Source organism: Pelecanus crispus, chromosome 5, assembly GCF_030463565.1.
Source record: "Pelecanus crispus isolate bPelCri1 chromosome 5, bPelCri1.pri, whole genome shotgun sequence".
Taxonomy (NCBI): Eukaryota; Metazoa; Chordata; class Aves; order Pelecaniformes; family Pelecanidae; genus Pelecanus; species Pelecanus crispus.
In genome coordinates this window covers 40,962,941-40,988,761 of record NC_134647.1, presented here as the reverse complement: position 1 = coordinate 40,988,761, position 25,821 = coordinate 40,962,941, and the positions used below count along the sequence as shown (strand labels likewise).

At 39.1% G+C, this 25,821-nt stretch overlaps 1 protein-coding gene across 1 annotated transcript in view; it reads right to left on the bottom strand.

The window, feature by feature from the left end:
- The window catches only part of SPAG16 (sperm associated antigen 16), a 432,336-nt gene that overhangs the window by 123,143 nt on the left and 283,372 nt on the right, over positions 1-25,821 (bottom strand). Inside the window, 1 exon segment of the mRNA XM_075710523.1 lies at positions 4,184-4,249. Within this exon segment, the coding sequence (XP_075566638.1) occupies positions 4,184-4,249 (66 nt within the window).

The following is a 25,821-nucleotide window of genomic DNA, read 5'->3' as shown; positions in this document are numbered from 1 at the left end:
TACTAGGTAACCTTTGTAAGTAACTGGCTTTGAGTTTATGCAAAGAGGTGAACACTTTGAATACATAAATAACAATAAGAGCAGATAGGTTTTTGATTTTGTATTCTGTTCTTTTCTTGTTTGTGTCTGATAGATGCAGTCAGACACCCCTGGCTTTATTTGGCCATCCATAGAAACATCTGAAAGATCTGACTTTTGCATCATTTGGGTGCAGTAATGAATAAGAACTGACATCAAATATCAATATTATTGGCCCAGCTAAATGGTAGCTGACATCCAACTGGACTGCTGAAGAGGTAAACAAAATTCAAATTTTGTTTTTGTTTAAAAACTGTCTGACATTATTTGTCCTTCAGTAAATCAATGGAAGAATGACCTAAATGCTGTTTGCCTTTTGGTTTGGGAGATAAAATTGGGCAGTTGCTATCAAGCATATTTTTTATAGTCTTTTAGGTTTTCGTAATATAAACTGTAATTCCAAAAATACTTTCTTGTTTTAAGGAAACTTGGTAACCTTTGTAATGATTTCTTAACCTGCAGACATCATACAAACACGGCATGGCAGATACAAACACAGGTGAATGATAATCATGTTCTTATTTGAACACAAACACATATATACATACACATAAGGGAGCAAATTTTGTTCTACTTTAAATTCATAATGATTCAACCAAGCATCTATAGTCTTTATACTTCATTAGCAAAGGTGATTTGCCAAGCTGGGAAAATGCTGTGCAAAGTATGTGCAAAACTTATTTCAAATGGTATTTAGGCCATACTTAGATTTTATATTACATGCCAGTGTTCAAGAAGAGATCACCATTCCTTGTATGAATTCTACGGTATGAAATGGCATTGTTTTCCCCTAGTTGTTGATCAAAAACATGTACTAATGTAAAAATGTTAGTGGCTTCATTTTTCATCTTTGCATGAATTATGCAGGTGCATAATATCCTCTCCATAGTTATCCACAAGACAGAGGGAGAAGACCAGGGCTGACTTGGACACCCCTGCCTTGACGTCCAGATGTAGGCACTTCGGTAGCAATGGGGCTCCCTCTGCCACCTTTTGCCCACCATAAGCCTATATTTGTGAAGTCATATGGAATCCAACAATTAAGTGGGGTCACCTCATATCCCAGTAACATTCAGAAACTGGGGAAATTACCTTGCCTCTTACAGACAGTCTCACTTGGGTTTCCCTAGAGCAGGTATCTTTGCTTTCACAGGTAAGGTATGTTCACATGTATCTTTTACTGCACTCAGACTCTTTGAAGAGAATTGGAGCACACGCAGTAGCCTCTAAAATAACACCCTTACAAGCACACACACATGTTTCTGCGCAAAGGCTTAGCCCTCAGTGGAAAAGAAACATCTGAAACATTTTTCTCTACAAAGTTAATTGTGTTATGAGGACATGGGTGTAAAAGGGGCGGTAATGTTAACTTTTAGGAGGAAAGATGCGTTTTTCTACATCTTCAATTCAAAAGCAGCTGTATGCATTTTGCTCAAATTTTCTCAAACTTTCTGCAGGCAGAGAACCAACTAGGAAAACTGCAGAATTTATACACTGCTGAAAGTGTTATCTTTTAAGTCCTGACATACCACAACTACAGAAGTTAGAGCAGAGTATCTATCAGGATGATGTGACTACCCACCAGATTCTCCAGAGAGCTCGTGTCCCAGCAAGGCAGCTTCCAACAAATGGCCATGTTTCAGGTGCCAAACTGGCAGTTATGTTCCACAGAAAAATTGCTAATTATGGACTCTGAACACCATTAAGAGTTCTGGCTTTAAACATTGCCCACTTAGCAAAAAACTATTAACTACAGTTTTGGAAGCATGGTGTAGTAAATAACTCAGATGTAATCAGTTTCACAGAGTTTAATGAGGATTTATTCAATTTGTATAAATGTATTATTCTTTTTTCCTTCTTCCTCATACAATACTCTTCCCCTAAAATATCCATTAATTTTTGGACACACTGCCTGGATGACTCTCTGATCTAACAGGAAAATTTGTTCTGTATTTTCTCTACAGGCCTTCGTGTAATTAGAATTTCATGTTCTTTCAAAACTCCTTTGGGCACCAAGTAGCCTGAGCCATGACTATCACAAGCCCACTGAAGTGACTTAGGAGCCTACTTAAACTGACCTATATCCTGAGCAGAAAAAGGAGTGACTCTCTCAGGATCTTTCAACATTACAAACATTACAGCACTACACCCACAGAGTCCAACCCTATAGACAAGACTTCTGACAAAGCATGAGATCTGCAGACCTGTGACATTAGGATATTAAAAAAAAAAAAAAAAAATCAGTAATCAGCCTTCTGTTTGGCCATTTCAGACTTAAGAAACCAGACTTTTCGAACAAATCTTTTCCTGGCTGCAAACTTCTTTGGCCAGGTCTAACCATTAAGCTTTCTGCTGGCCACTCTGGAAGTGATGTTGCACCTTTGTCCAAACAATTCATGATCAATCTCCAAAATCTTTCCCATAAAATATTGTTGAAAATACTAATGTGTCTACAAAAATCTTTTTTCCTCATAAAACATGCATCTTTTAACAAAAAAAATTGTCACTCGAAACACCTTAGAATCATAGAATCATAGAATGCTTTGGGTTGGAAGGGACCTTGAGAGATCATCGAGCCCAACCCCCCTGCAGTAAGCAGGGATTGAACCTGTGAACTTGGCGTTATTAGCACCATGTTCTAACCAACTGAGCTAACCCAGCTTTCTCTTAATCAGCTTGCTTAGGGTGGAATATTTTAATTTCTTAGTTGACAAGCACTAGAGGGTAAGAAAGTTCTTTGGCTGAATTACAGCACTTGCTTTGCTAGCCAACCAATGTGACAACTGTAACTTGTACAACTCAGGACCAACTACTTAGTCTTTTCAGTAGTTTTCTAGTACATACAGAGTTAATTTATATAACTGCAATTACAGCTTCTGAAATTATATTCCTCACTCAGTTTAATCAATGCTGCACTAGATGTTTCCATTTTTACTAATTCAATCATTGAGAATGTCAACCAATAATTTTAGTCTAGAGTTTAATGCCAACTATAATATTCTTTATCAAAATAACATGCTTATCTGGAAGATTATCAGCACACAGTCTTTAAGCTTCCTGTTAATCATTATAGGTCACATTAGAGCATGAGGCTCTTCGTAAATACTCACGTTAAAGACAGTGCTATAGTATTGCTATAGTATTTCCCTCATAATTCTTGCTACTGGTCAATATTTGTCCTACACCACAGTGTTTCAAAATACTGAGAGGCAGGTTGTGCCTGTGAAATATACACATACACGCATGCAGCCAAGAAAGAATTAAGATGCCTTGGGAATTCCTATTGCCCTCCTTGACATAAGCTTATCCCACACTTTCTGCTACATCAACCCCTAGGGTTTGCCCTATAGACACATATGGTTGACATAAGCAGCTGGTAAAGCAGTAGATGATACTGGACAAGAGGAGAATATTCAGGATCTCCTACTGTGAAAATTAGTACCTTGCTCTGCTTGTAAGAGCAAGCAGAGAGTGGCAGAGAGAGCACAGGGAGCAGGAACACCATTGAGATATTTTTCAGGAAAGATGGTCCCTGAGAGAAGAGTGTGAAAGTGGCAGCAGAAACCAGCACATGCCTCACCACTTCCACACCAGTTTTTTAAAGAGTAGTGTGGCCAGGAGTGCTAGAGGAACCATATATCATAAATGTTTTGATCATTTCAGAATATTTAATATCACCTCAAAGAAATATTTTGGAAAAATTACTTCGCTTGCAAACTTAACAGGCATTCAGATCAGTCTGTCATCAGTCCCAACAAAAATGATGCATTTTAGACAACAACTATAAAATTAACCATCCAGGAAAAAGACTAACAGCAAACTTCATTTAAGTAAAGTAACTAAATGATCATGAGAAAGGAGAATGTCTTAGATATATCATGCACTGATCAAAGGAGAAAGGAGGTAGGTGCAAGGAGGGGGTAGCTTTATTATAACAGTCTGTGGGACTTTGCACTGGCTGGCAGATGTGTGCCACACTGAACTTCTCTGGAAGTCATTACTAATACTGAATTCAGTTGCAGAGGTACCTATTTCACCAAAGTGCATGACAGTATTTACTGGAGCAAGGAACATGATGATTAAAAAGTCATCACGGAGAACTTACCTTCATGTTGAATGTAGCATGATTACAGGAATGCAGGTGACCATAGAACATGTAAACACGGAGACCCTAGGAATTAAATATTAAAAAAAGGCAATTAAATAAGTTATAGTGATATAGATTATTCTATACCCTTGAAAATAGAAAGACCTTGATTTTATGGCTGTGTGCAAACCAAGGCACTTTGTGTGCTAGAAAACAGCTCCTGGTTGCTAGAAAAGGAACACATATCTCACAATTACTAAGGATATATATCCTTACTTCACATAATAGCTAGCAGAAAAGGTGCATTAAAATATCACAAAAAAAGCGCCATCTCCCTCGACAGAGGGTTTGAATTAGAAGGTGTAGTCACTGCTTCCAAAAGACTGAGCTATTGCTCTTAGGCAGTGATTCAGTACACGTCTCTCAATATTCCACACCCATCATTAAAGTCTTCCTTAAGGAATCACAAGCATGAAATCAAAATTAATTATCTTTTGCCACCTTCCGCACTAGGCCGTAAGTGACTTACATAGTGCAGTAACATATGTCAGATGTCATCACTGATATCTGACTTGTTCTCCCAGCACAGGAGGCATCCAACCACAGTATCTCCTACTAAAAAACCCAAAGCCTTCAAGATGGGAAGACAGAGGTATTAAAAATAGATGCACTTCTCTGTTTTCATAAAAATCACTAGTTTCATGGGTAACATTAACAAAAATACTTTCTATGAAAAGTGAAACCCAGCTTCGAACAGTATAGTCATATCCTGAAGAACAAATTTTCACTCTAAGGAAACATTTTATTGACACTGGAATTGAAAGACAATTTGTTCCATTCTTCTGGAGAGAAGAAAAAAACCCAAACCAAGATCTGAAATTCCTCTACTCATCCTAGTAGTCCTTCATTGTACTTATTCCAGCTTGAATCAATCTCTTGGGAGCAGGGGTAACATAGGTTAATTATACCTCTCTCATGCTTTCAGAGTTTCTACCATCAGCTTAATTCCGTTTTTATTTCCTCATTTTGCAAAAAAAAAAAAAAAAAGCCAAAAGAACCACCAGTCCTCCTCTGATGTAAGATATTTGAATTCTCTTTTTCACTGACAAAACCACCTACATTTTTATCAGTAGCATGCTTTATCAGTATATTCTCACTGTTTACAACAAGTCCTTTCAGGAAAGTAGTTAATGAGGTTTGACCACAAAGTAATTCTGGAGGGACACTACTCGATAATACCCTGTAGTTCATATTACATCTCTGAACCATTTAGGAGAACTCAGTCCAACAAAACAGCAGTTAAAGGGGATTAGATTGCTGTTGTAAATATCTCAGGCATTAAGAGCAAAGAGGGAAAAGAGCTATTGAAGCTGAAGAGCAGTGTTGATGCAGGAACATATGGGTATTCATTATCTGGAGATAAATTTCCACTGGAAATTAGAAGATGGTTCTCAAACAGTAAGATATGAGAACTCCCCTACACTCCAAGTAGTAGGGATAAAAAATTCTCGTTAATTGTAAGGAGCTGCCTGAAAAGTCTGGAAATAAGTGACCTTCTCCTGCATGTGATCTCTTCCCTGAACTTGGAGACCAAGGAGGCTCTTTCTAGTCTTGTTCATATGGCATTAGAATATAAATTTCTGAAGTCCAGCATTTAATGCTTCACAGAATTCCTTTTGTTTAAAAAATGTCACCAAAAAAAGGCAGAAGGCTACTTTGGCAAGCGCCATTTTGTATCTTCTTGTATTTTTCATTTACCTTTCTGTCTTGAAGTAGTGTCTGCTTCAATGCCACATATACTATTGAGATCAAACTAGGAAATTAATAGTATTCCCATGGAAGGATTGCAATATGAACATAACAAGAAAAAAAGGCTCTGGACTATTAAAAGCAATCCACTATCTTTAAAAAGCAAGCACACCATCCATAAAAATATTGCCAGAGTGCAGTTCTTGATTCCTCCACAGTTTTCAAGAGACTCACAGAAGCAAAAAGTGCTGAAAAAAGCCCACCCAAAAAACTTGCATATTTACATCATTTCTAAATAATAAAATATGAATCAATAAATCCTCATAAAAAGAAAATTTAAATAATTATTATCCAATTATAAATTCACTGTTGGAACAGAAATGTGATTACACAAAATTCCCAAGATATTGACAGACAAATTAAACCTGATAAAGATGACATAATAGGAGACAAAGATAACCAAACAGATATGAGCAGTCTAGCAAGAAAAAAATGCAAGGACATAAAATCTACCTTGTGGCCTAGCAGCAATATCAATTGTACCCAGTCCATGGTAACAACCCAAATGTTGGTACATGTTTTGCATGCAAAAAATAGCTTTTGTAAAATAACTGCTGTTGCTCAGCAGGGCATAGTATTTACCCTCAGACACTCTCAAATACCAATATATACACAGTAACCTTTCCACAAATGCAGGAAAAGCATGCTATCACAAAACAAAAAAACCCAGAAAACCACATGGATGCCATGCCACAAAATGAATGTGAAGTTTCTGATTTCCCTTCCATAAGTCAATTCAGTATAAACCACCTGAAAAGGATTTAAATAATAGTAATAATAATAATAATAATAATAATAATAATAATAAAAGCTAGACAAAGGCGATGGTTCTGTAAAGTGTTTCTCAATACTATTGCTGAAACTTAATTTCCAAAGTGCCAATTTATTTTTATTCAATGCACAGCTAGTGTTTCCTTTACCAACACCAGGAAATCTGAGTTTTGCAGACATAGATGCCATAAAAATAAAACTGGAAAGCTTACTATTTAACTGTAATATTCCAGCAAAATCCAACAGTAATAAATATTCTCTGGATCAGAGCACATGTTAAGGTAGCACCAGAGCTTTCAGCATCAAGAGCTCAGCAGTAAGTTAATGATACACCTTTTGCACATGCATTCTGCTTTTCAGACTTTAATTATAAAATAATCTACTATAACACCACCAGGACCCCTGCTTCATTCAATGTGGAACTGAACCAGGTGTGAACAGGATGTCCAAGTCCCAGGCTTAATCTCCCTTGGAAAGAAGTTTGGAACATCTCTTCTTCAGAAGAATTTCACTGGCGTGCCTTGCAAATTGGTCCTTGGCTTGCTAACAGCTTCTTGTCATCCAGGAACTAGCTGTATGCACCTGCCATTTAACTGAATTTCTTTAAGGTTCAAGATGAGCAGGAGCAAACATCTGGGACTTGTATCATGAGGAAAAGAGCAGAAGAAAAAAGAGGAATTTGTCTTAATGTTAGGGGAGTTGTCAGGGAAAATTACACTCTTTTGCTGTTACCTTCAAGGTCCCACTGACCATTACCCTGCTGACAGAGACAACATTATCACAAATTGAGAGTAGGAGAAACAACAAAACATCAGAGCAGAACTCTGCAGCCGTAAAAAGGCCCATTTTTTCCACATTTAACCCATGGGGTCCATCCAGTCTCCTTCCATATGACACCCTAGCAGTAAAAAGGGCAGTAAATTATGGAGAATACATTATTATTGTTAACTGAGTCATCAGGTCTTGATTGAAATATTAATGGAGGAAATGTCAGTTCTATTCATTCCTTCAGCTACTGCCCAATTACATTAATAACCATACATTCTTCCTCTGTGGAAAATACACAGATAATAGCAACGTTCAAAGAAAACAAAATATGAAGTGTTCTGCATTGTTGGCTTTTTTAAAAAAAAATATTATTCACACATGCACACCCACGTATAATTTTCCATTTTGAAACCTGGAAATTAACATTAGAATCAGGAGTTAGAAACACCATGGCATTATGTTATGGAGCCTATCAACCTCTCAGCTTCCACTGAGCACAAATATTAATTGCCTGCCTTGGACTGGAGCTATCTAAAAGACATTTCTTTTTTTTAAATGCAATCCAGTACTGTAGAAAAGCAGCTTGACCTTTGGAACTGTGGATCTGTGAACAATAATCCTGCTGCAAAAGTAGTTAAACAAAGAACCTAAATTCAAATTATTTTTTGTTTTTGCTTTTGTGTGATAAAAGCCCAAGATTTTGGAATAAATAGTAAAATTCTGCTGTAAATCCTCCCTAGTGTGTACATATAGATACACAAATACCAGGGCAAGACAAGACAGGCTGAGGACAATCATAATTTATATACTAGAGCTTCTTTGCATTTGTAGAATTAAGTTCAACCATTAACTATGTAACACAGCAGTTGAATCTTCCTATACTTATTTTAATCACCAGTTTAGGAGAAACAACAAAAAAAACCCCCAAACCTAACAAGCACCTCTGGAGAAAACACACGGCCAAAAACTGTTGAGTGTCATTGAAAAAGTACTCATGTTTTTTAAACTCTGCTGTTTTGATTGTTTTTCTGGATTTTGAATGCCCTGCTGTATATGAAAATCTGACATGAACAAACTTACTTTGCCAAGTTCAAAAATCAAGATAATATATCCATTAGATCAAGCTGAGTGTAATATACTAGGTGCAATACGTAATTATCTTTATTAGTTTGGTTTGATACAAGCTTTTAGATAACAATATCAGAGTATGAGATTTATCTAAACAGTGTTCAGATAAGAGATTTATTTGTAATTTCTTGGTTCATTTAGAAATTAACTCACAGAAATATTTTCATTCACAAGGAGTGAACTAAGAAAAGTGTTCAAACCATGAAGCACTCAACAGTGGAACTGTTCATCTCATTCTCTTTATTAAAAACAAATAGAACCTCCCAACAGTTTTTCACGAAAGGTTTAGTTTTATTTTGGGGAAAAAACCACTAGTATCTTGAATGAAACTTCTGATCTTACATAGGTAAAATTTGTCCAGAAAGTCAAATAATCTAATGCTTAGGAAGCTCACTTCACTAGACTTGAACTTCTCCTAAAACAAGTGTCATGCTAAGTGTACCATGATTACTGGCTATTGACTCACTGGGGAAAGTCTAACCTTTCTCTCAATCTCCCTTGCTGAATATGGCCAAGGGCTTCCCTTTTTACAGCAAAGTGCAAAATTAAAGCATGACTCCTGTTCAAATCCTTGCCTTATTCATGACACGGTCTGTCTGCTTGGTCTACCTGCGCTTTGCATCAGCAAAGCACTAGCAAGCTCTGAAGGAAATGTGTGACATATTGTATTGGGTTTGCGCTGCAAGGTTTTGGTAGTGGGGGGGCTACAGGGGTGGCTTCTGTGAGAAGCTGCTAGAAGCTTCCCCCATGTCCCATAGAGCCAATGCCAGCAAGCTCCACGACGGACCCGCCACTGGCCAAGGCTGAGCCAATCACAACAGTGGTAGTGCCTCTGTGATAACATATTTAAGAAGGAGGAAAAAAAACCCAAACCAAACCAACAGGACACAAACTGCCGCTGGAGTGAGGAGTGAGAATATGTGAGAGGAACGACTCTGCAGATACCAAGGTCAGTGAGTGAAGGAGGAGGGGGAGGAGGTGCTCCAGGCACCGGAGCAGAGATTCCCCTGCAGCCCGTGGTGAAGACCATGGTGAGGCAGGCTGTGCCCCTGCAGCCCATGGAGGTCCACGGGGGAGCAGATATCCACCTGCAGCCCGGGGAGGACCCCACACTGGAGCAGGTGGATGTGACCGAAGGAGGCTGTGACCCCATGGGAAGCCCACGCTGGAGGAGGCTCCTGGCAGGACCTGTGGGACCTGTGGAGAGAGAGGAGCCCACGCTGGAGCAGGTTTGCTGGCAGGACTTGTGACCCCGTGGGGGACCCACGCTGGAGCAGTCTGCTCCTGAGGGATGGCACCCCACAGAAGGGACCCACGCTGGAGCAGTTCGTGAAGAACTGTAGCCCATGGGAAGGACCCACATTGGAGAAGTTCATGGAGGACTGTCTACTGTGGGAAGGACCCCATGCTGGAGCAGGGCAAGAGTGTGAGGAGTCCTCCCCTGAGGAGGAAGGAGCAGCAGAGACAACGCGTGATGAACTGACGGCAATCCCCATTCTACGTCCCCCTGCGCCACTCGGGGGGAGGAGGTAGAGGAAATTGGGAGTGAAGTTGAGCCCGGGAAGAAGGGAGGGGTGGGGGGAAGGTGGTTTAAGATTTGTTTTTGATTTCTGATTACCCTACTCAGTTTTGATTGGCAATAAATTAAACTGATTTTCCCCAAGTCAAGTCTGTTTTGCCCATGATGGTAATTGCTGAGTGATCTCCCTATCCTTATCTCGACCCATGAGCTTTTTCATTATATTTTCTCTCCCCTGTCCAAGTTGAGAAGGGGGGTGATAGAGCAGCTTTGGTGGGCACTTGGTGTCCAGCCAGGGTCAAACCACCACACATATCCAGCAGAACTGTGGGCTCTGAAGTCATTCCATGCTGCAAGGGAATTGCCTACATTTTTGCCTTGAAGTAGGTGCACTGGAAACATCAAAAGGGATTTGGATCGCTTTATTAGAGCACGAGCTATAACAAGGTAATTTTTAAAAGAGAGAAAACTCATTTTCATGGGATATGACAGGTGAAAACAAAAACTGGAGGAGTTTAAAAACACCTACCCCTTCTACCTCTGCAAGACGGCTCCTTTCTTTTAGTCTCTCCTTTCAGCCCAGCCTGTAATAACTCACTTCAGCAATTTCGTGCATCACACAAAGTCTGTGTGCGTCCCCCGCAAGGCCAGCCCAGCTGCTCACACAGCAGGAGCCACTCTCTTCTCCATCTGCCCCATCCTGTCTCATCCAGAGGGCACCACTCAAAGCAAGGCAAAAATGCATCCATCTCCCAGTTACTCTCTCAGAGGCTTTTACGAGTACATAACATACAGTATCTGTACAGTAAGCAGTGAACAAGTTTGGAAAACAATTTTACTATCTGTCACCACAGATTCTGGTCCAGAAGTTCAAGCACAAAACCTTCAGCATGGACTTTGTTTCTGTTCTGCTTGCTTGGAATAGACCCTGCAGGAAAAAATCAGGTGGAGGAAGACTTTCTTGATGTTAGACCAAAGGTAAGGCCATGGCATTACTCAAATGTTTTATAATCCTGTATTGGGGGAATAAAATTAACTTGCAACAGTCATTTGTGTGCCTTATTACACAAGGATTCACAGAGGCAGGTATGTACACCAAAGTTGAAGTACATCAGCTGTTTGGCTCTTTGCTATTATGTGATCTCCCTCTCACAGACAGCTTTTTTTTTTTTTTTTTAAACAACTTTATTCACTACTTCTTCTTAAAGAAGCGAAAGAGAATTTTGAATCTCTTTAAACTACATGAACTTATATAACAACTTTCATACTGTGAAACATTAAAAACTTGAGAAACTAGAAATAGAGCTCTGCCTGCCAGCTAAGCCTAATGCCATGCTTTTCATCACAGACCAGCCTTCCTTTCACCTCAGAGTTAGTAGCACCTGCTATTAAAAATATGGAAAAAAATAAAGTAACCTTGCTCTGGGAAACTCCTGAATTATCTCATTTTTCTGCAGCTGAACTTTCACCCATATGCAGCATTAATATGTCTTTTGCACTGAACATGCAGTCATATTAATTTTTCTTAATTGGGAGGAAAAGTATGTTTCTAGGCCAAGACCTTGTATGCTAAGTCTGTTCAAAGTGAACCTCTAAGGCTCTCCTAAAAAACACTAAAAACAGGAGTTTATAGTAGAAATGCTGACAGATTATATTCTTGCCAGCATAATATAACCTGACTCTAAGATAAATGTTTCATGAATTAAAAAAGTTGAAAAAAGCTCCTCTGTTCAGCTTTGTTCTGAAGATGAAAGTGAATTATCTTTTTGTCTTCTACTGACACTTGGATTTTCGTACTGCAGTCTGCAGAAACCTGTAACCACAGGCAGTATTTAAACAGACATGACCGTGTGGGATTCTCTCCTCACTAAACTTGATGTAAGAGACGTCAAACTTCTAACTATATAAGGGGAAAAAAGGTTTTATAGCAAGCAGATACCTTCCTGTACCTGCTTCTGTGAAGAGAGAGAAAAGTCATCTCTACTTGGAGATATCACACATGAGCACAGTTCCACCTGCATGGCCACGACAGACCATTTGGGGAGAGGGAGGGAGAAATTTCTTTGCTGGACCCATCATTCCTTTAAAAGAAAACAAATAGAAAAAAAAAAGTCCCCCAAAGATATTGAAATTCTTTCACTAAAAGCAGATCTGTGTATTGTTCCCCTGGTTGATATTGGCAGATGGCTTCAGTAACAGAAGCTACTGCATCTTAATAAGGATTCATAAGGCAGGTGAACATACATCACCCTGTCAGCACCAAAAAAGCCAAATTTGGTAATTGCATTCCTCCTATCCAATGTAACTCCTGGAATTTAAATGTTCCAGCGAGGGAAGGATCGGTGGTGCAAGAGCAGGGAAATCACGTATGCTGAAGCCCATTAACTGCAGACTTCTCAGTGCAGGATACAGCCTTTTCCCCACAGAATTAGGCGGCCCATTTTTATCGTAACTAGCGTTTACTTTAAATTAACTTGGTATTCCAATACTTTGCAAAACATACCAAGCATTTTCAGGAGAGTAATGTATGAATGACAGATACCTAGTAGGACTGTCTAACATTAAACATTATGAGCTCTATTGCTTTAATGTAAAAAAGATCAAAAAGATTAATTATAAATGAGTGGAAGTTGCTGGTGGAATATAACTGGAAAAGTTATGAGTGCAGTGAAAGCACAGAAAAGAAATACAAAAGAATTTCTGTTGGATTTGAAAATGAAATTACATGAAAGCAAAATAAAACAATGAATACATAATTTAATTATATATGAGAAAAAGTGAGAGGGCTACATGGGAAACCCTTTCTTCCTTCCCACCTTTAAAGGTAGAGGGTTTGAAATTTAAGTTTCATGCTTGGAAAGTTTTTACTCTTCCTTTGTTTAGAAGTGAACAGCATCTGGCCTGCAAGAAAACTACAAAAGGCATGAGAAGCTGTTCAGTTGTATATAGTTCAGTTTCTGCACACACGGCTTCTACATCTGAATCTACCACTCCTCCTGCATTGTTTTCAATGTCTGCACTCAAGAATTGCGTTTCTTCACCTGCTAATCCAATTCTGCTCCTGTAACAGAAGTCCTAAGAAATCAGCAACTGAGCAAAGCCACATGATGCACTATCTTCTGATCCTATCTGAATATGAAAAGTTGAGTATCAGTCTGAAGGATTTTAGTGCTCTTAAAACCTGAAGCTCAATTTTGGCCCAAATGCCAAACTGTAGCCTTATGTGAATTCATACCAGAACACTGGTTATTTTTCCTAATAAGAGAAAGGAACAACTAAGTGTTTTTAGCTGAAAAAGACAGTATAGAGTCAAAAGCAGGTACGTATGCAACTGTGATTATTAAATAAGACAAATGAGGTGGCCAAAAAGTTTTACAAAAAGAAAAAAACAAAAAGCTGAAGGATTTCTTCCCTTCAAAGATTCAGTATAAATCGAGAGTAAGCCAGTAAGATCAAAATTATTAATTGTCTGACAGCCATTTGGAGAATGTTTACTTCTATTGGTATAAACAAATTTCCTGCATTCACACTGTGAATTTTGTTCTGGCAGTCATTATGCATCAAACGCATCTCATCCAAATTTAAAATGGCAGATGCACAGAGAAAAATACCAAAATGAGAAAAACAAAAATGGGCAAACTTTAACAGAACATGTCTGCAGGTCTCATTTGTTAACCTACAACTGCTGAATAGCACTCTTGAAGTCAGGTTCTTCTTTGATCTCTGTTTTCTCCATTAACCAACAGGAAGGGATTGACTAGTTCTCAAAGTAGGGGTCTTGGCAAAGAAACTAGGATCTGATCAGAAGTGGAAAGCACATCACTTGCTTACCATGATCAGGTTTTCCTAACTACTGCCACTTTGGGAATAAAAGTATTGTTGACCTGAGGGACCGAGGTCAGAGAAGAGAATCCAGACTATATAGCTCTAAACACTGAAGAAGGTATTCATTCAAAAAAGAAGTTACTGAAACTAAAAAAAAAAAAAAAAAAAGAAAAAAAGAAAAATGGACATTTTCATTTTAAGAAGTCCTTAGATTTCAAAATTTGGAAAAAAAGAATCACCATTGGAATCATAGAACCATAGAATGCTTTGGGTTGGAAAGGACCTTTAGAGATCTTCTAGCCCAACCCCCCTGCAGTGAGCAGGGACAGCTTTAACTCGAGCCCCATCCAACCTGACCTTGAATGTTTCTAGGGATGGGGCCTCCACTACCTCTCTGGGCAACCTGTTCCAGTGCTTGACCACCCTCATTGTAAAAAATGTCTTCCTTATATCTACTCTAAATCTATTCTTCTTTAGTTTAAAACCATTACTCCTTGTCCTGTCACAACAGGCCTTGCTAAAAAGATTGTCCCCATCCTTCCTATAGGCCCCCTTTAAGTCCTGAAAGGCTGCAATAAGGTCTCCTTGCAGCCTTCTGCATACCCAACCCGCGGCCAACCTGCAGCCCATCAGCAACCTGGCGAGGGTCTGCCCCAAAAGAGGCAGAAGGAGGAAGAGGAGAAAATGTTGAAATCAGCTCTTACAAACATATTTTGCATAGATTCTATACACCAGATCCTGCATACACTGTCTACATATTCTGAGTGAAAGGAGAAAAAAGGATTGTAAATGCCTATCAAAACTTTTCCTAATCTTCTGCAATTTCAAATTCAGAATTTTGCAAGTATTCAAAATCAAATTCATGTATTTTCAAAAGTGAGATTTTCTAGAGAAAAGAGAAAGTAAAGCAGGAAGATCTGGGTAGCAATGGAAATAGTTATATTTTTTTAGTAAGTCTGCTGGACATGTAAGTTTTATTTAGCATTCAAAGCACAAATGCTTAATTACTCTCTCAGTATCTCAATAATATGATGGTTAACTTCCATTCCATTTAGGAACAGGCAAACTCCGTCTCATACACTTGCATGCTTTACATGTTATGGGCCTTGCATATTTTTGGCCTCTTGTTTAGCTGAAATAGAGATATTGTGTGAAAAGGCATCATCCTTTTCGTCATTGCCTTACACTACCACAAGGACGTATCGCAAAATGAAACAGATCTGGGGCCTACTGAAGCTAACGACATTATTTCCAGTTTTACTCACAGAATGAGGACACATGGTCATGCCTTCACTAGCAAAAAAACTTCCACCTGATGTCAAGATTCACTGCATATAATATTATCTATGCCAATAAATATGCTTACACTCAGGCCAAAAGACATGTAAATACATCCTTTTGACTTTTGTCATACAAAACGTTCCCATTGGAAGTACGTTGCTGAATCTCAGTCTAAAGATTACCAATATTACTCTTTCTCCACAGCACTGCTCCCAGTAGAAACCCGTATTCAGTCTCAGTGGGAAAGGAATTAGGCAAAACACCAATTTTCAGTGTCTCACCTGTTTTATAGAGATTATTGATCATTTCACAGAAAAACTATTTTAGCCATTAAATATACACTCTGGTCGTTTAGCTTTTTTAAGCTTATTAAAATTTCCCCATAAACTTAATGACTTAAATGAGATAGGAATAAATATATTTTTCAATCTATCAGTCTTGGCACTGTATCTTGTGACTGGACTTACAGGACTACAGAGTATGCAACTAATTATGTCATCTTCAAAGAAGCACATGTAGAGGGCTGAAACCAGAAAATCTTTACTGGGAATATCCTGCAACAAAACAAATGTCATAAATACATACATACATAGTCATTCATGTGCAAGAAGATAAGCCAAATAATAAAAATATTGAAAAAAATTATTCCAAAGCAATGTGAACACTTTCCCCAAAATGTTTTTGTCTGGTGCTGACAAGGTTTTTGGGGGCAGGGGGGATAAAAACATTTAGCATCTGAGAAGCAAGAGCTCTTCATCTGTTTTAGCACCATTTTCCTAAGATGCTCACATCACAGCACAAGATCATAGAGATACTGAAGAAAAGTAAAACTCCTGGAAGCCTTTTCAGAGACCTCTTGTAAAATTATACAATTATTATATTACCTGTTAAATTAAAGAAAGTTTCTTACAAAGTTCAGCCTAACTGCCAAGAGTTGCCAGGATTAGATCTGGGACCAAATGCATTATGACTAAGCTCAACGCTGTATAAATATTAGATCCATTATTCAAACAGCTCACAGTACACCGCAAGCTTGGTTTTACATTGGCAAAAACTCCCCATGAAATATCTTTCCTGGGATTTTTCCCTAGTAAGGGTTGTGACATGGGCCCCTATCTGAGCAGAAAGAAAATGTAAACAGCAGGTTCCCATTAGGAATGTATGTAGCCTCAGACAAAAGAATTCCAGCATTCGAGTTTTGTGAGTTATTAATGGCAGTCTGCTCTGTAATTGTCGGTGAAATAATCTCATTGACACATACAAGTTAGGAAATAGAGGTCTCATTAACAAAGCCTCTAGCCTTTATTAGATCATATAAATAACCAGGAGAGCCTGCAAAAGATCGATTACAGCCTTTAAACGTTTACAGAATCAGTGTTTAATTAAGACAATTTTAATATGCAAATCAAGCCTAATTATCATCATTTGTTAATGTTAGTCTGCCTGGGCTCTAAACAGCTTCAGCTGCAAATATGGTAACAGCATCATATTTTCGCTGCTTTTTTTGTCCTAGGAAGAACTGCAGAGGAAACAATCAAGTTGTGTTACCAGTATGTACAAAGGCTTTCAAAACCGCATTTTCATTTACCACTTGCAGATGAAGGTCAAAAAAGTGCTCAGAGTAGCACAAAATCTAGATGAAATGTTATGCATTTCTTCACCCACTATTTTGTAGAGTGCTTTAATTAATGTATTTCCTTCAAAGGATGTAACCCCTCCAGGAGCTTCTTTTGATGAAAATCTGCCCTTGTTCAATACAGTGATTGAATAGTTAGGTTTCTAATACAGACTATTGTCACTCAGAAGCTGATATTAGGACTTTTTCTGTTCCTACCTCCTCTGCCCTGGGAATGGTAGGTAACCCTCCTATGCTGAGAAGCCACAGCATTAAGGCAAAGCCCCTGGAAATTAAAGTGTGAAGCAAACAAGAGAAGAACAAAGCCTTCAGCAAGATGATGGGAGGAGCAGCCAGGGAGGAGCACAAAGCAGCAGGGGAGAAAAAATTGTCTGTGTTCTGCCTCTTGTTAAAGCCTCAAAGGCCCCATGAATTTGTTTTTGGAAAGAGGGTGGGGCACCTGCAACACAATCCTGGTAAAAATCATTCCCTTTTCCAGACACTGCTGCGCTCCTTCCGCCACAATGAGCTGCACAGATTGAAATGAAGAAAGAGAACCACTCACCATTGGGCAGTATTGATTTGTTGTTGAATGCTTACACATTGACAGCAGGGGAAATATGAATTGTTTCCAATTGCAGCATGTTACAATATAGGTCACTTCTTTATTTTTCTTGGCCATTATGTTTTCTTTCCTCATATTCCCAATGTTTTGGACCCTGTGGCTGCCAGGCCCTCAGCTGGCTGAAGGTAAAATAAAAGCTTTCTACTTTTACTTATTCTGTAATACATTTGGTATTTCTAAGTAAATGAAGTCCTCATAGAAGAAAAAAAGGACATGCGATTACAACAGGCAATAAGTGTTTCAAGACAGAATGAATAAAAATGTAATAATCACAGTGGAAATAAAATACAAGAGACAACTAGAAAAGCCCCCAGTTCAAATGGGAGCAGAGTAGCTTTCACCCAATGTCTTGACTGACTGGTGGCTGAAAGGACTTAATACAGAAGCCACATCTGGGTACAGCACAGAGCCATGGTGGGGCAGAGATCTGTCAGGCGATCCCTTCCCAGCTCCTTTTTGAAAGGTCCCCTGGAGGTGGTCTTGGAGAATAGGGTGTGTCCAGTAAAACCTGTGCATGCTATTGCTGATACAGCAAGTCTGCATAGAGGTTGAGCTAGGCCAGGGGATGAATTTGGGCTAGGGGACAAACCCTTATAAAGCAGGAGCACCTAACACTTGTGAGCCTGCAGGTAATGAAGAATCGAGGCACAGGATACAAAGCTGTTGAAGGGACTGCTCAGACAGCTGGCAGGCGCTGAAGCTGGATTTATAGCGTGTTCCCACTGTGAGCTGTGTGCAAAGGCATGGGGTTTCTCCATAGACTAATAATGACTGTGGGAGCTGCTTTCATTTCTGGGTGAATATCTGGACCTGAGAAAACCACAAGAATTTGAACTAACCATACATAGAAGGGAGCACCTACAAAGTTTAGTTTCTAAAGCTGTCTATTAACTGTAATGAAAAATGTTGACATTTTCTTACTTATTCTTCATTAGATAAAATGGCCAGGATTTTCACAGAGCCTATGGAAGCTTGAATTTCAGTGGAACTTTGTGTAAGGAGTGAAATGAGTACATTTTCAGGAAATACCTGCAAAGCCAAGAGCAGCGAAGAAAGACTGGAAAATAAATGCAAACTAGGGCACGTCTAGTAGGCTTAGTGGAGAAGTTTTGTGTTCAGACACAGTATGCATACAGTTACACCATTGAGCTCTGAGCTACAGCAACAGGACTAGGACAGGGAAGGAAAGAACGGAGGAGTACTTCAGAAGTTCATTTCATTCAGTCATTTACTATGGTGCTGCAATGCTGCGTTGGCTGGTTTTGCCCAGTGGATGTTTGCCTAAAATGGGAAGTCGACAGTGCTGATGCACTCCATACAGACAGTAAACTGACAGCAAAGGAAAGTGAAATGACCAAGACAATACTTGAGCCACCAGTTCGCAGCTGAGAGTTCACAGTCATTTTCCAGGTCACCTCCACACTACATACTAACACTGGATAAGAGACAGTGCTTTCTACCCCAGCTGAAACTTCCCAGACCATGGGAAGTGCTGTGCCCCCGGTATACCTGCTCCAGTTTTCCAATCCAGCTGCACACAAAACTAGCTACATCTGAGGAAGATCCTCTTATGGAACAGGTGGTTATGCTGTCCAGAAATATTATTTCATGTTCTGAAGTCTAAACTTGCTATACATATTAAAAATATATGAAATACATTTTACATTTGACACATTTTATGGTCTCATTATGCATACAAATGTCCATTCACTTTTGTATCCTGCTCAAGTCTTGGCCTTGGTGTCTCAAACCTCCTGCAGCTCCAGTGATGGAAAGTTAATAACATTCCCAAACTCCCTTCTATGTCTCTGAGTGTTGTCATGTGCACTCAGCAAGATGAAAGAGCACCTGAGTCAGACACAGACCTGATAACTTCCTAAGATATATAGACATATCTTAGAAAGCAGATATTACTGTCAAAAAGCAAAGAGTTTTAAAAATTAATTCCAAAAAAATATTATCTGCATTAGACATGCACATCAACAATTCTGCTCCATAACAACATTCATGCATCTACCAAATTAAATACTACTTCTTATGTAGTGATCTTCTCAGTGTTCAATCATTTGAACATTTAAATTTCAAGAACATTGTTATAAGAACTGTCATAAATAAAAAGTACTATTTACCCAGCATTTTACACCCTGGAACAGACTGAGCTTCTGTTGAAGTCTTACTCTCCAATGAGAATGGAATTAGTGCCCATTTTACAACATGGAGAAAAGGAAGTATGCTGGCATACATGGCTGAAAGCTGTGGGAGGAATCCTGACACTGTGTTTAAGCAGAGCAGTGCAAAACAAAATTACATTCTATTTCTGAGATACAGTGAGCACTCAGCATGACTCTTGGCCTACTATGTATGTTTTGCAGGTCAAAATTTTCAACGACATGATTTCGATTAGTAAAAAATGAAATACAACTAAAAGTTTGTCTTTTCAAGACGATACCATTATATTTTTTTTTAAATGAGAAATGCCATTTTACTTTTTTTTTGAAAAAAATTCTTTCAGAGTGATTTGATTATAAACCCCCCAAAAATATAAAACACTGTTTTCTTTTTTGCTCATTCTCCTTTCCTGTCTCCTTCATCACTAGGGACAGTATAAGTAGTTATTCCTAGATCTGAGAAGTAGAGCTCTTTCACCAATTTTATTGGTTTTGTAATTTTTCAATATAAGCCAGATCTTTCCTGATTACTGAAAGACAGACAGGTAAGGATTTTTTTCTTAAATTGGAAAAAAATATGCCTTTAACAAAAAGAAGCTCAAAAGGAAACACATGAAGCACTTTAAATGCAAATGACTTATAAACTTGCATTCCATTTCTGCAAATTTTCAAATAAAATTTTAAAATCTCAACCAAAGCACTTTGGTTTTGTTTGCAGCTAGCTCCGCCAGACTTGTGTCCTTCTCAACCTGACTCCCTGCAGGGAATTAGCAGGAAGCAGGATGCCCTTGGCTCCCCCTCCAGCCAGCACAGGCTGGCCCAGGGTTTGCGATCCCTGATGTGGCAGGGCTCTGCCCTTTGTGCGAGCTGTGCTGCTGTACAGCAGGGTCACTGCAATGACATGGCAGAGCTAGTGTCTGAGCTCAAAAATAAATTCATGCCCTTGCATGTCTTCAAGCCACACGAGGAGCACCTCCTATCCATGGTAAGAATATATGGCCAGAATACCCTTCCAGGTCTCATCGGGATGTATATCTACCCACTGTACAAGACAAGATGGCACAAGAAGCATTGCACTATGAGATATCACGTTATGTTCATTTTCTCTTCAGTGAACTAAACTGCAAATAAATGACTCAGAAACCAGCATGAATTGAGGACATATCACCAGCGGGGTTTTATAAACATTATTTGTTAAAAGAAGTAACTCTCTTAACAATATATGACCCATGACTAATTTCAGGGGGTCAAGGTGATCTTTGCCCTCCACTGTGTAGAATATTATTCTTCTCTAAAGAAGTTCAGAGGTTAATGAATAAAGTGTCAGCAAAGAAGAAATGAGACTAAGCAAGAAAATGCTCGTTCTTGGGCTCTGCTATAAATAATGCTCTCATTAAAATTCTGCCTTGGAAGAAAGGCAAGTCCATTAGTCTGGGAGCTAATTTTTACTGGCTCCTTAGATGTATGCATATTAAAAATTCAGCTTTTATAATTGCCAGCCATCAACCACCTAGTCAGTGCTGTTCTTGGAGTTTTTAATTATTTACTTCATTTGCATAGACACTCCAATTTATGATCCACCATTTAGTTATCAAGGGACAGTTTTAGTAATTCCTCTGTTACATTTTTATTTATTCCTTTTGTATCCATAGCAGTAGCGCTGAGAGGGCCTTGCCCGAGTTGTGTGGCAGTGGGACTTGCCAACCCTGGCACCTGCAGCCTGCCGCTGTGACACGTGGCTGCACTTCCCCGCACCCTCTCTGCTTGGGCCAGGTCAACATGTACGGTGCAGCTACGGCATCTGCTAAACGCCCGTATCCCACCTCAGAGCGCCATAGCAGGGTGCAAGACAGCGCTCCTACCCCATACCTTAACCTCCTCCTCCTCCTCAGATGCTGAAGGCCCTTGCCTGGCACCTTGGCTTCAAGAGGAGGGAAGAGCTCACACTCAGGAACGTGCTGCCTCTTTGCTATGAGTGCTCTGGCACTTTGCCCCAAAGCTGTTCTCTGGGTTTTCAGTTTGGGGCTGTTTCCTCCAGCTCCCACAACCTTGCTCTGTTGTCTGAGGATACTACTGCTGCAAAACCTCCAGTACTGCCCTTCCTCATTACGAGCAGGTCCCAGCATTTTCTGTTCATACTTCTAAGCAGACAGTACACGTTTCTCCTCAAAAAGCTGTCTGCCCAACTCCTCAGATACACTAAAAGGAGAGGAAACATAGGAAGACACAGATTTTGAAAAGAACGAGTTCTGCAGTCGCACAGGAGGATGCCTGTCCCACCACTCCCCCCCAAGAACACGCGCTGGGCAGCCCAGCTGCACCACCACCACTAATGCTCTCTGCAGCTGGACATCAACCCCCTGGGCACCACTGGCCTGGAGACAGCAGTGAATCTTGAAAAGCCACCCAATTTTTTGTTCATCCTTACAAACAACTAAATTATCGAATGAAAGACGTGTTGTCTGTCTTCAATGTTCAACGGCAGGGTCCAGCAACAATGGGAATGATTGATTTGTAATCCCTGGTATCATTGTGCTCCTCCCCGGGTACCATCTCTGACGGCATTTTGCAGACAGGATACCAGACAGCAAATGCGAAGGGAGCAAAGCAGCCTTGCCTGGCAGGAAGGGAATTGATTACCAACCCGTCTTTCTGCCAGGCAGAATTTCTTTGCTGCAATTCATACTTTTCAATGGGCTGTCTACAGACAGCCTCCAGATGGCTTTGGGGGGAAGTGAGGGCAATGACACTAGAGACTACAAATCTATCACTATTATAGAGCCTTTTATTTGGTAGAAGCTTCCGAGCAGAAAACAGATACCAAAAATATATAATACGTCCTGATTTTTTGTTTGCTGTTTCCTTTCCTTAAGGTCTTTTATGCCCTCTTTTCCTCCTGACACCACTGCTTTCTTTTCTTTCACTGCTGTTACTTCCACCCTTTTTAGTACATATTTCTCATTTATATTTGATTTTATCCTTTCTATCATCTTTCTCAGTGCTAACCTACACCATCCATAGTTACCCGATATGGAAGTAAAACATGATCTTTCCACTCTACGCTATTGTCTTTCCTTTCTTTCACACCCAGATCCCTCTTCTCAAAAAATGGGACAGTAACACTGACAGAGAATGGATGCCTACCTAATTTTTATTGTCTTGAAGCCACCTCATGTATCATTCTGACTGGTTTTGCTCATAGCAGTATGTCGGGTTTAGTATGATAAGATCCAGGCAATAAGGAGAGAAGGTAAGCGAGAGTCTGGCAAAAGATGATTGTAGCCCCTCAGCCGCAACATAAAACATCGAGAGAAAGCTCCCCATATATCAGGGTACACCCACACTGCTGGGCACTGAAGCCACGTCTGCCATATGTGACACTTCTCATCAGTGCATTAATAAGGGAGATCATGGGTGGAGTCCAATCCAGCCAGAAGAAATCAGAATATACAGTTATTCCAGAGCTTTCATGTGAAAACAGTCCTGAACACCCAGCACACAGGTCTGATATTACTCACTTTCATGCTTTCTTTCATGTTTTAATTCATGTCCTCTTATCAACAGAAGTGTTGTCAACTGGAGCAAGTGAGGTAGGTATTGACAATATGTTTGCTGGGGGGAAATAAAGACTTTTTAAACAATAAACCTGATCAAGATACAGGTCAGTTTAAATAAATCAACTGACATGCATTTGGTAAAATAAATATCAGAGGTGTTAAAAATCACCTTTTAAAAATCTTTGGCTTCCTGAATCAAAACAACTTTCTGTCCTAAAACGTTAGCAAGTTTAGATTTAAGTATATTTTTAGAAACTGAAAAATAGATCAAAATTGTCAAAGGAGAATATTTCAAAATTCTGGTGACACTACAGTTTGGTTGTTCAGAATAGAGATTTTATCCATGTATTGATACACAGAAAGTTTTCAAGTTATTGACTTTTCATCCTAATCCAAGTAGGAAGTTTTTTTCAAAATCTCAGAAAGGTGTTTGATTATTAAAAAAACACTTCCTCCCGGGAATGATGTCACTTTATTGTTGCTTGGAGATCCAAAATTAGGGTAGAAAACTTGGATACACCTCTCTCAGAACCAGCATTTCCCCTGCGTGAAATATACACTATGAATTTTCAAGCACACCAGCTATCACAAATGACACTTCTGAGTTATGACACCACTACTGTAAGGCAGACTACACAACTCAGTTCAAGTTAGTCATGTTCTGCCATCAGATGAATTACTAGAGCCAGAGAGTAGCGCTTTTGTAATAACACAAGAGCACAAAGCAGTGGGCTGAAAACTGCAGAGGAAACACTTTCCGGTGGGGTACAAGAGTGCCATGAAAACAGCATGGCTTATACAGCAATGAGTGAAGCTGAGATTTGGTATGTCTTGCTAAAGAAATCAACACCGTGTCCCTTCACACCTCATTCAAACTCTTGAGAAACACTGTGAGATGCTGGAGGATGTATTTTTTACTTACATTTGTTCCATTCTGGTATATCTCCAGTTGCACAGTATTATGCTGAAGTCAAGAATTGAAAAGAAACAAGTAAAAAAAAGAAAAAAAAGCATGCATGACTCATTTTATGCATCTAATACAAACTATGGGGTTCCAAATTTCTATTTATGATAGGTTTTTTGACAGTATGAATTCCAGTCAGCCATACTTGGGCTCCCCAGGTCTTCAGCAGCAGAGCAGCTCTTTTGCACAGCCCATGCCAGGAGTGCGGACTCCAAAGTCTGTGCTCTGCCCACCTCAGAAGCCCTTTTTGGGGGGCTGGCACTGAACCCCCCCTGCTCCCTCCCAGGGGATGAAGAAAGTTCTCACTGGAATGCTGCCTAGCATGTAAGAGAAGCTTGTAAAATAAAGACGTTTCCACAGAAATATTTAGGTCAATCAGTATTTTATGGTTAAATTATCTTTCATCAGTTAATTTTCAAACAATGTTAGGAGAGATTTTGTGTTTAGGTTTGGAACACATCCTTAATCTCTATCATTATTTGGAAAACTATATACAACAATAATTGTATTTACTCTATTGATTCAGCTATTGGAAATCTTGAGATTTTGACAAAATATTTCTTTTTATTATGTCATTTCTGACAGTTGAATATTGCTGAAAATAAATAGCAGGCAATTATTTTAATACACTCTTACTGCATATTACTTTAGAAGATTGTTCTAAATTGCTAGACAGAAGCAATTTATCTAAACAGAGTTATTTAATACCGGTATGGGATAGCGTTATATAGTCAGGTAGGCAGAAACTATGGATAGAAACCACAACTCTTTTTCCATTTCGTGTCTTAAATTAAGAAGAGGGCTGCTCTAGAACAAGTCAAAACATTGCATTTTATACCAGAAAGAACATGTCTTCCTTCAAAATCTCTGTTAATTTGGTGATGCCCATAGTGCAATTTGGTGATATTCAGAAAGCTTATATTATTAGACACTATTTGCAATCCGTGTCACCTGCACCTGAAGGCTTGATCATTTCCTTTAAGCTCACATACACAAGGGAAGAAGATTTATAGAAAAAGAAAACAATTTTTTGGTGTTTTTTTTGTCTGCAAATGCTGGCAGTAAACCACTGTTTTTCTGAATCTGTAATTTTTATGCCTCTATGTTAGGCAGATGTTTATCTAAATCATTTAAATCTCTGTCTTTTCTGGTTTAGACACATTTACTATTAAGGGATGCTCCCTGAGTAACAGCATACATTAAAAGTTAATTAAGAGAAAGGTAAAGGAGAAGGAAAGTAATTACTTTTTTTCATACCCCCAACAGACATTTATTTCATTTTGGCAGGTTAAAATGAGAAAGTTTGGAATAAAGGTGTGGAAACTGGCAATACATATTTTTAAGGAAAAGCTTTATTATCTATTTCCTTACATGCTAATTAGGAAATGCAATCCACTTGCTAATGTTGAGTGAGATTAGTAAATAATATAAGTTGCTTCATTAATTTAATAACCAAAGTTCTCAAAAGTAACATGTCTAAGTCAAACAGCAGGCAGTTATGGGCTGTGATCATAAAGCCAACCCATTTTTGAACATTACACTAGTAGACACTATTTACTGGGGTTTTTTGGGTTTTATGCAGTGTAAAATAATAATGTTTTTATCATTTTAGGTTTAATACAGCTA